At 57.1% G+C, this 10,609-nt stretch overlaps 1 protein-coding gene across 1 annotated transcript; it reads right to left on the reverse strand.

Annotated features, from left to right (window-relative positions):
* Positions 1-3,551: 3,551 nt before the first annotated feature.
* Positions 3,552-10,577, reverse strand: KPTN (kaptin, actin binding protein). Its single transcript, XM_069089127.1, has 13 exons — positions 10,026-10,577; positions 9,581-9,663; positions 9,187-9,271; positions 9,036-9,090; positions 8,764-8,839; positions 8,120-8,193; positions 7,834-7,943; positions 7,614-7,724; positions 7,294-7,372; positions 6,781-6,916; positions 4,532-4,729; positions 4,302-4,389; positions 3,552-3,859 (listed from the first exon to the last, which is right to left on the reverse strand). Exons 1-13 carry the CDS (start codon positions 10,249-10,251, stop codon positions 3,720-3,722), a joined length of 1,461 nt encoding a protein of 486 aa, XP_068945228.1. The 5' UTR covers positions 10,252-10,577; the 3' UTR covers positions 3,552-3,719.
* Between the last annotated feature and the right edge of the window lie 32 nt (positions 10,578-10,609).

Here is a 10,609-nt window from a genome sequence, read left to right on the forward strand (position 1 = left end):
CTGCCAACCACAGTCCATGCCCAACTTTGGTCACAATCACAGTCACACACACACAAACACCCTGCCAACCACAGTCCATGCCCAACTTTGGTCACAATCACAGTCACACACACACTGCCAACCACAGTCCATACCCAACTTTGGTCACAATCACAGTCACACACACACACACACACACACACCCCATGCCAACCACAGTCCATGCTCAACTTTGATCATAATCACAGTCACACACACACTTTGCCAACCACAGTCCATACCCAACTTTGGTCACAATCACAGTCACACACACACACTCTGCCAACCACAGTCCATGCCCAGCTTTGGTCACAATCACAGTCACACACACATACCCTGACAGCCACAGTCCATGCCCAACTTTGGTCATAATCACAGTCACACACACACACTCTGCCAATCACAGTCCATGCCCAACTTTGATCACAATCACAGTCACACACACACACTCTGCCAATCACAGTCCATGCCCAATTTTGGTCACAATCACAGTCACACACACACACCCTTCCAACCACAGTCCATGCCCAACTTTGGTCACAATCACAGTCACACACACACACTCTGCCAACCATAATCCATGCCCAACTTTGGTCACAATCACAGTCACACACACATACACCCCCTGCCAACCACAGTCCATGCCTAACTTTGGTCACAATCAATCACAGTCACACACACACACACTCACTCACACAACCACACAGCTACATACAGTTGCAGAATGCCAACATTTAATCAGCCACATGCAACCATAAGCTACATCACCAGGAAAACACTCACCCAGAGCCACTGGTCTGGAATGGACACTTGGTCCCACAGCCCCCGGCTGAAACACAATTACAGAGACACAGACACCACTTCCAGACACACACATACACACACTCACAACACAATCATCTTCACTTTGCCCCCCATCTTCCAGAACCCCTCTCAATGGACCTAATCTGGGATGACGAGTTCTATTTCAAGAGGAACTGTCTTAAGCAAACCCCTCAGGAAATAAACATTGGCCTCCAGGGGCAGGGGAAAGGATACGCTCATGAAAAGACCCCAGCTAGTGCCCTCAGAGCCCTCGTCTCCGGTCTCCTTTCTTTGGGCAAGCCAGCCCCCAAGGTGGGGATGATGGAGGTCAGAATACAGTCAGGACTCCTAGGGTAGACCTGAGTATAGGGGGAGGGGATGGCTAGGAAATAAGCTAGAGGGACCTTGCTAGGGGCGGAGAGGAGGAAAGGATGGAAACCCTTCCATACCCGTCCATCTGATGATGGTGTGAGTTCAGGTAGTGGGAACTGTCATAGGGCCCCCTCTCATTTCAAACCCCTCCCTCCTGAAACCCGCCTCCGCAAGCGGGGGTGGAGATGAGTGTGTGGGCGGGGATTTACCAGGCTCTGGGGGGGCAAAGAGGGGAGAGAGAGAGAGAAGGGGATGGAGAGGAGGATGGAGAGAGGGGGAGAGAGGGGAAGAGAGGGAGAGAGAGAGAGAGAGAAAGAGAGTGGGAGGAAGACGGAGGAGGGAAAGGACCGAACTGAGGGAGGCAGCTGGGAACGGAGAAAGGAGGGGAAGAGGGGCAGGTGGGAGGGATCAGGGAGAGGGGAGAGGAGGGAGGGGAGGAGAAAGAGGAGGGGAAGGCTTGGGGTGGAGAGCCTGGGGAGGAGGAAAGCCAAGTGAGGTGGGTGGCTGGGACAGAAAGGTAGGGAGGGCTTTGGGGGTGGGTGGGCAGGGAGGGGGAGGACCTATGAAGGTAGGCAGCCCTGAGAGGAGAGAGCAGAGATAAGGGATGGCAGAGAAGGTGTGAGAAATCCCAGAGAAAAGGAGAAGGGGAGAGGAGGAGGGGAGAGGAGGGAGGAGAAAGGATCAGAGACCCTCCCTTTGTCTGGAGTGGGTGGGGTGTAGATTCATGTTCAGCACCAAGGAGAGGGAGCCAGGGGGCAGAGGGGAGGTGGGGAGAATTCAGAGTGGGAGTTCCAGACTCAAACCCAAGCTCACACAAACTCAACACACACACACACACACACACACACACACACAGTCCCAGTTTCACACAAACTCATACACAATGTCACATTCACACAAACTCGGGCACACAATTCCAGGTTCACACGCTGACCCAGTCCCAGGTTCATATGATCTCAGAGCCACACACAGAGTCCCCAGCTCAGATACAAATTGGTCACTTTTCCCACCAGTCCAACTGAGCAGCCAGACTCCCTCCATCCCAAAGGCCCCTCCCCATCAGGCTCCAGCCTCCTTCCTCCGGTCAGGGAAAACAGGAGGCAGGCATGCCAGGGGGGTTGTGCCAGCTTTGGCCCTAGCCTACCCCCTGGCACAGGCTGATGGCTGCTCCTTCCCACGACCCAAATCTGGCTAGGTCTGCACTGTTGGGGGGGGGGAGCGGGAACGGACCTCTAAAAGCCTCATCCCCTCCCCCAGGATCAGGCTTCTCCTAACCATGGGGAGTAGATGGAGGGAGGAGAGATCATGGTATCTTCTGAGGCTGGGGCCACAAAAGCAGGGACTTGCTCCCCCTTCAGCTTCACCATCTCATATACCAGGGTACCCTCTGTTCTGGGTTCCTGCTTCCTTGGGGAGGAGAGAGAGACAGCCATGGCAGAAAGTCATGAGAAGAGGGACAGAAGGACTGCACCCTCATAACCTCACTCCAGTCTCTGGCCGCCTCAAAGGGGACAAGCCCACCCCCACCCCAGTCCCTCTCCTCTGGGTGAGGGTGGTCAACCAGCTGGGGCTGCAAGGCAGACCCTCCCTCTAAGCTTCAAGGGCGACCTGAGGCCCGAGGGCTGGAAGCGAGTCACCATCCCTGAAGGGGATAGGGAGCTTTCACTGGCCCTCTAGAGCTTTGAGGGTGAAATTCAAATTCCTGGAGGAAACAGAGCCCTCCCCGATAGTTTCTTTTTTCCATCACTAAAGGAGATGTATTGATTACAAGGACAGTTCCCTCTCTGACACAGACGGCAAAAAACAAACCAACCAAGCCCAGGAGAGACGCCCGGTAATAGCACCATGGGGACTTCCTTCTGTACAAGCCTGTAATCCCTGGCTGGGTGGGAAGATGCTGGTAGCCAACCAGACTGCAGCGGATGTTCCGTGTCGGTGAAGGCATTTAAGAAACCTCCTTGTAATGTGTACTCTTCAGTACCTTTAAGCCAAGGAAGATGTAGAAGGAAGAGTTGGGCTGACCAGCAATGCTTGGCTTGGAAGTCCCAGGAAGAATGACATGACACGGCTTTGTTGATGATGGCTCCCAACCCTTCCATCTCACATTGGACTCCCGTCTGCCTTGTTCCCCTCACACTCCTGCCATCCAGGACAATCTGGCTCCCACTTGAGTTTGCATGAACCCACAGAAGGCCCTGGGTCCTCACCTCCAACTCGGAATCCTGAGCTCCTTGTAGTGTCCCACACCCGCTTCCAACCCCACTTAACCCTTATTGGTCTCCTGAAATGACTGCGTTCTCCCATCTCTCCCTGACCTGTGTATTGTGCATCAGGACTAAAGAAAAGGTCTTTAGACATCATCCAAACTAACTCCTTTATTTGGCAGAGCAGGGAACTAGGCCCAGGGATCTAAGTGGCAGAACAAGGTCTTGAACCCTGGTCCTCTGACCCTGAAATCAGTGTATTATGATGTGGAGAGCTGGTCAGGGGAGCAAGGATGGGGCCGATGTCCAGGCGAGGAGGAGTCAGTATGGGCAGTGGGCCCCCGACCAGGGACTGGGAGGCAGGTTCTTGTCCCCTTCAGTGTCACTTCTGGGGCCTGAGCTGGTTTCCTCATCTCCAGGCTGGATCAATTCCCTCACTTCCCTGGGGGCATGACCTCCCCCTCCCTGCTGGAGAACAAGCCCAGGTCAAGGGTGACCACACTGGCGGGGAACGTTAGACTTGTGGATGAATGTATTCAAGTCTGGGTCCTCACAACGTGTGTGTGCACGCACGCCCCCAAGCATGGGGGTGGTAGGATCATCCCCACTTTACACACTGTCCCAGGTCCCACACCAGATCAGCCTCCTGCACTGAGCTCTAACCCAGGTCGTCTGAAAGGCAACGACACCGTGGGGGTGGGAAGGAGAGCCTCTCCTCAGGTTTATTCCCAGAGGCATCTGCCTTCCTCCAAAATTTCTCACTCCCCCACCCCCCACCAGTGCAAGGGTCCCTGGGCATGGCCCTCCCACCCTGTCCTGACTCCCCAAGCTGAGGATGGATGAGCCAAAGGCAAAGGGATGAGGGGGCTCAAAGGACTGGGTGTTCGGCTGTCCAGGGTCCACCTCCCTCGTCCTGTGGCTGTTGTCTCTGCCGCTGGGCCCTCTGCCGAAGCCGGGTCAGGACCAGTCGGGATGCCTGGGTTAGGCTGTGCTGTGGACAAGACCAGAGCCAGGGGAACCAGGCTGAGATGGCAGGGTGAGGGAGAGCTGCCAGACCACGATTCACAGGACAGAGCAGGAGGACCCCAGGGTCCCAATGGAGGTTAGATCAGAACACGAGGAGGGATTTTTACCTGGAGGATGTGCAGACCCTTCAGGGAGACCACAGCAAGCTCCTGAAGGCCGTCCCCAGTCAGATCCACATGTTCCATGGCCAGCAGAGGGCTGGCAAAACTGCGATGCCACAGGAGGTGGAAACTGCCATCAGCCTCAGCCGTGGGGAGGCCAGAAGCCAGGACCTGGGTCTCACAGAACTTATAACACAGCAGCTCCTACAGGAGGGTGAGAGGGAGCCTCAGGAAGCCTGACCACAGGTTGGGGTGGGGAGCAGAGATGAGAGAGACAGAGAAGGAGGAGAGGGAAGAAAGAAAGACAGAGAAAGAGAAGGAGAAGGAAGGGGAGAAAGACAGAGAGAGAAAGAGGGGGGAAGAGAGACACAAAGAGAAAGAGAAGAAAGAGGAGAGAGGGGAGGAAGAGACAGAGAGGGAGAGGGAGAGAGAGAGAATTCAGGAGGAGGAGAGGGGAGAAAGAGAAACAGAGACTGAGATACCCAAAGAGATAAATAAGGAGAGACACAGAGCAGGAGGAATGGGGTTGAGATGCAGCTTTAGACACTGTGGATCCCCTCCTCAACACTGTCCTCTCTCTAGGTTTTCAGGATATTCCCCAGCCCCCAGCCTCCCCCCTCTCCTCTCTTTCTCTCTCCCTCCCTCCTCCTCCCCTCCCTCCTCTTTCTCTCCTTCCCTCCCTCCTCCCTCCCTCTTCTTTCTCTCCCTCCCTCTCTCCCTCCCTTTTTCTCCCTCCCCTCCTCCCTCCCTCTTCTCTTTCTCTCCCCCCCCTTTTCCTCCTCCTCCTCTGCCTCTTCCTCCAGATCGTACCCTCTGACCCTAGTGGACCCTCAGGATTCTGCCCTGGGCCCTCTTCTCTTCTCCCTTTGTACTTCACTGGGGAACCATCCATTCCCATGGATCTAATGCCCATCTCCATGCTGATAACTGCACATCTACCTTCCCTGCCCTCCTCTCTCTGCTGACCTCCCATCTCCCATCTCCCACTGCCTTTCAGACATCTCAGCCTGGAGGCCCAGGAGACATCTGAAAATGGATGTGTCCCAAACTGATCTCGTGATCTTTCCCCCAACCCTCCCCCTCCTCTGCTATTTCTGGGGACAGTAGCCTCCTCCCAGCCCTCAGGCTTCCCACCTAGAAGTGATCCTGGGCTCCTCACCCTCTCACCCACAGGCACATCTAAGCTGTTGCCGAGGCCAGCTGCCATCCCCTCGGCAGCATCTCTCCAATACGTCCCCTTCTCCCCCCGGATCCGGCTCCCACCCTGGTGCAGGCACTCATGCCCTCCCCCCTAGATCACTGCAGGAGCTGCTGGGGCCCCTGCCACCCTCCAGTCTCTCCCCACTCCAATCCATCCTCATTCAGCCACCAAAGCCCAGGTCTGAGGGTGTCACTCCCTACTCCGTAAACTCCAGGGGCTCCCCATCGCCTTCGGGAGCAAATACAAAATGTTCTATTTGGCCTTCAAAGCCCTTCATCTCCTGGCCCTTCCCCCTTTTCTAGCTTTCTTACACCTTACTTCTCAACAGATCTTCTCCAATCCAGTGATAGGAGCCTCCTGACACTTACCTCCTCACACCAAACACTCCATCTCCTGAACCCAAGAACAGCCCACCCCATCCCCTCCCCACCCCCCACCCCCACTCCACTAGGCTGGGAGCTCCTTGAGAGCATGAATCGTTTTGTGTTTGCTTCTTTATACCTTCAGCATTTAGCACACTGCCTGGCCCACAATAGGTGCCTAATAAGTGCTTGCTGATCAAACTGCAATGCAAGGGATGAACGTAACAGTGTGTTGAGAATTAAAGAGGTGAGACTAGAGTGAAAAAACCAGAGGTCAGACCAGAGTGGAGAGTGAGAGGTCAGACCAGAGTGGAGAGTGAGAGGTCAGACCAGAGTGGAGAGTGAGAGGTCAGACCAGAGTGGAGAGTCAGAGGTCAGACCAGAGTGGAGAGTCAGAGGTCAGACCAGAGTGGAGAGTGAGAGGTCAGACCAGAGTGGAGAGTGAGAGGTCAGACCAGAGTGGAGAGTGAGAGGTCAGACCAGAGTGGAGAGTCAGAGGTTAGACCAGAGTGGAGAGTCAGAGATTAGACCAGAGTGGAGAGTCAGAGGTTAGACCAGAGTGGAGAAGCGAGGGCTGGAGTACAAGGTGAAGACAGAAGGTTATCCACAGGGAGGTCAGATCAGGACCTAAGAGACAAAGATGAGGGAGGCACAGATAAAGATGAGTAAAAGCAGAGCTTGACAAGGCACACCTGGCCGTAGGTGCCCAGCAGAATCTCAGGCTTCCCATCCAGGTCCACGTCGGTGACAAGCCCACAGAGGACGCTGTCAAACTGGTCACTCCCTGGCAGCAGCACTTGGTCCTGAAGCCCATGGGACAGGACATTCCTAGGGTGCCAGGGGAAAGACGGGAAGGGTGAGGCTTCAGTCTGGTGGGTCACCTCTCACCCATCCCAGGGCTGGGCAGATCTAGGCTCTGGGTCTCTCTCCTCTCCCACCCCCCACACTCTGGTATCCAAACCCAGAAGCTAGATTCCTCCCACTCCCACCAACTGAGGTCTAGACACCTTTTTCCCTTGGCCAGGACTCCAAATCACTCATCTCTAATCATTCTCGAGAGGCCTTTGTCTCCAGCCCTGAAGCGCCCCCCCCCGCCCCCAAAAATGAGGGCATCTCTTCTCCATCAGCCTGGGTCTCAGCCCCCTAAAGTCAAGGGGAGTCTTGAGAGTAAGACATACACCATGTCCCAGCCCGGGTCCCCTCACCGATACACCACAGCCGGCTCCATCATACTGGCCACCAGGACGCTGTACTCCTCTGGGGGTGAGGGCAGCCCCTTGGCCTCTGGGGGAAGAAGGGGAGGGAGCTGGGAGAGGGCATTCGCAGGGGAGCGGCTGGGGCCACACCCATGACTCCTTATAGTCTCCTAAACAATGGGAACATGAGGGTGATGGAACCCAGGGGCAAGGGTTGTTGGGAATCATGGCATCTGGGAGATCCAGAGGTCAAGAGATAGATGCAGACCGGGGCATGGGGCTGATCAAGGAAGCCACATGCAGAGGGACATGAAGACGAGGCCCCTCACCTTTCCCCCCGTCCCTGGGGGTTGAGGGGTCTGCTGCAGGGAGCGAGAGGCTGAAGACCACAACGCGGGAGATGGGTCCATCCTGCTGGACCGTCCAAGTCTGCAGCACAGCTGGGAAGAGCAGGAAGGGGAGAGGAGCAATCAGAGATGAGGGGCTCCAGCCCCTCCCTCGGGGCCCTGATCCGCAGCCTCTCCCCTTCCCCCACCCCAGGGGTCTTACTTCTGCTGGTCTGGTCAACATGGGCAACGCGGACATATCCACTCTGGCAGCCAAAGGCCGTGAGTCGCCGGCCCGAGCCAGGGATGTTGGACACGTGGAGCCACAGAACGCTGGGGAGAGACCCCAGCAGCCCCGTGAAGGGACATTCTTCACCCCCCCACACCTCTGCCGGGCCTGCCAGCTCTGCCAATGCCCAACTTCTTCAGGACCCCCTCCCCAACCCCGCCCCACCTCCCTGCTGCCCTCTCTGCCGGGGGCCTCCCAGGGGCAGAGGCTTCCCTTCTACCTGCTGCTCAGATCTGTGAGCTCAGGAAAGAGATTGTCTACAGGCTGTTCCTCAAACTGGTGCAGGCCCTCATTCTGGGGACAAAGAGCCTGGGCTAAGGGCAGCAGTGGCAGGGAGAATGCCCACACACACACGCACACATACACAGAGACAGAGATGCACACACAGAGACAGAGATGCACACACACAGACATAAAAACACACACACACAGACACACACAGAGACACAGACACACAGACACACACACAGACATAAAAACACAGACACAGACACACACAGAAGCACACACCCAGACACAGAGACCGAGACGCACACACAGACATAAAAACACAGACACACAGAGACAAAGACACAGGGACACACACATACAGACACACACACAGAAACACACATACACAGACACACACTTACACAGACACACTTACACACGTGCACACACACAGACACACAGAGATACAGACACACAGACACATGCACAGAGACACAGACACACACAGATACACACATGCACACACAAAGACACACACAGACAACACAGACACACACGCACATACACAGACACACACACTGGGCAGACTATCTAAGCCCTCCTCCATCCACTTGCCATTGTCCCACCAAAGCCACCCCCAACCCCAGGCCTCACCTCCTTATACAGATGAATGGCAGGATTGTTCCCACTGAGCAGAAACACTGTCTCTAGCTGATCCCCAACCTGGACCCTGAAAAGAGAAGATCTCAAAGGAGGGCTCTTAGAACAGGGAATGTCAGAGCAGGGAGGGGTCTTAGAGAAGGGAACGTCAGGGCTGGGAGGGAAGACCTCCTTTTACGAATGAAAGGGGGCACTGCTCAAGGTCACACATGGAGGAAGGAGCCAAAGCTGGAAGCTGGGACAGTGACTGCCAGCCTGGAGCTTACTCGGCATGGCCCAGCTGGAAAGGGGTGAACTGCAGCTCCAGGTTCAGGCAGCTCTCTGAAAGATCAGGGGGACAAGAGACAGGTTGGGCTATGATCCTCCCCACGCCTCCCACCCCGGCCCACCCCGGCCCACCCCGGCCCAGGGGCTCACGGGCAATGGAGTCCAGGTTGTACTCTGACCCAGGCTCATAGTCACAGTAGATGTTGAGGAAGGGGCTGGCTTTGTCACCGGAGTCCTGGGAGTGCAGAAGCATGTGTTAATGTGCCAGGCACCAGCTAAGCTTTTTGCAGCCCTTGTCTCCTTTGATCTCGGGGACCTGGAAGCCTTGGGGTCTTCTTGGCCAGGAATCACAGGGAGGGGAGGCAATCAGGATTTATTAAGCGCCCATGGTGTACTGGGGACTGGGCCCAAGCCCGGGACGGGGGCGCTTTTTCATGATCCTCACGCTACCACTGAGGCAGGCGGAGGTTGGTGACTTGCCCAGGGTCCTGCCACTCCCCTGCTCCCCACCGCTCAGAGGGGGAAGCCAGGCTGGGGCGGGCACCTTGATGAACGTGATCCCCACCACCAAGCCCCGCTTGGGGGCCGACTTGTTGAACGTGTCGATGGACACAATCTCGGCGTCCACTGCGGGGCAGAAGCAAAGGGAGGCGGCTGCCGTCTAGCACCCCCGGCCCTCTGGCCTCAGTCTCCCCGCCCGGTGCTGGAGCCTCCGCACAGCCGGGTGACAGATGAGGAAACTGAAACACTATGGGCACGAACCTGCCCCGAGGGGGGCCTCCCCATCCCTCCAGCTTACCCACGCCCTGCTCCCCCCCGACCCCCATCCCCCTAAACCCGCTGGGCGGGGGCAGGGCTGCCTCAAGCCGTGCAAGGCTCGCTCACACCCCCTCCCTAGCCCTGCCACACACAGACGCTACAAGCACAGGGGGAGGGGAGGGGATGGGGAGGGAGACGAGCAGCCCCTCACGCGCATGCGCGGGGCGGACCCGGGATGTAGTTGAACTGGAGTTCCTTGGCCACGGGACGGATTTTCTGTCGGAGGTCCTGGTAGCGGAAGCCCAGCACCTTCCCCTTAAGAGTGGCAGCCAGCAGCTCCCCGCGGCCTTGGGCGCCGCGCGCCAGTCCGTACACGTTGCTCTGAGAGGAGAAGCGCGTGAAGCTGTCCTCGCCCAGGGGACACGGCCCCGGGCCACCCGCCGCGTCCGCCAACATCACCTCCACGGGGCGCCCGGGAAGAGCCCTGCCACCCCAGCTGGCCCCGACGGCGAGACTGGCGCGAGGGTGATGACGTCAAGGGAGACGGTAACACCGCCCCTAACCAAGATGGCGGCTCCCAGCCTGCCGTCGTGGCGCGCATCGATGACGCCGGAGATTCCCTTTTCCTCTCCCCCGTGCCCACCCTCAGGGAATGCCTAACCTCCTCCCCCTGCTGCAGGGCAGGAGGGCACAAAGGGGCGTGCCCGTGGGAGCGTCCGCCCCCGGACTGAATGGAGCAGCTGTAGATGGACTGAGCTGCCCGTCCCAGACCCCGATGTAAACCACTCTTCTGCAAGGAAAGGTGGCCCGGCAG

This window comes from Petaurus breviceps, unplaced genomic scaffold (assembly GCF_028583685.1).
Source record: "Petaurus breviceps papuanus isolate PSGF00001 unplaced genomic scaffold, PetGlider_PUasm1.0 185, whole genome shotgun sequence".
Lineage (NCBI taxonomy): Eukaryota > Metazoa > Chordata > Mammalia > Diprotodontia > Petauridae > Petaurus > Petaurus breviceps.

What these genes read in the sequence shown, in the direction of transcription:
- KPTN (XM_069089127.1), bottom strand. Translation starts at nt 10,251, where the DNA reads ATGTTGGCGGACGCGGCGGGTGGCCCGGGGCCGTGTCCCCTGGGCGAG. An exon ending in TTCCAGCTGGGCCATGCCGA is followed by an intron (nt 8,840 to 9,035) that starts GTAAGCTCCAGG and finishes TTCTCTTTTCAG; the next exon opens with GGTCCAGGTTGGGGATCAGC. An exon ending in ACAGCCACAGGACGAGGGAG is followed by an intron (nt 3,860 to 4,301) that starts GTGGACCCTGGA and finishes TCCAGCAGGGAG; the next exon opens with GGGGAGGTCATGCCCCCAGG.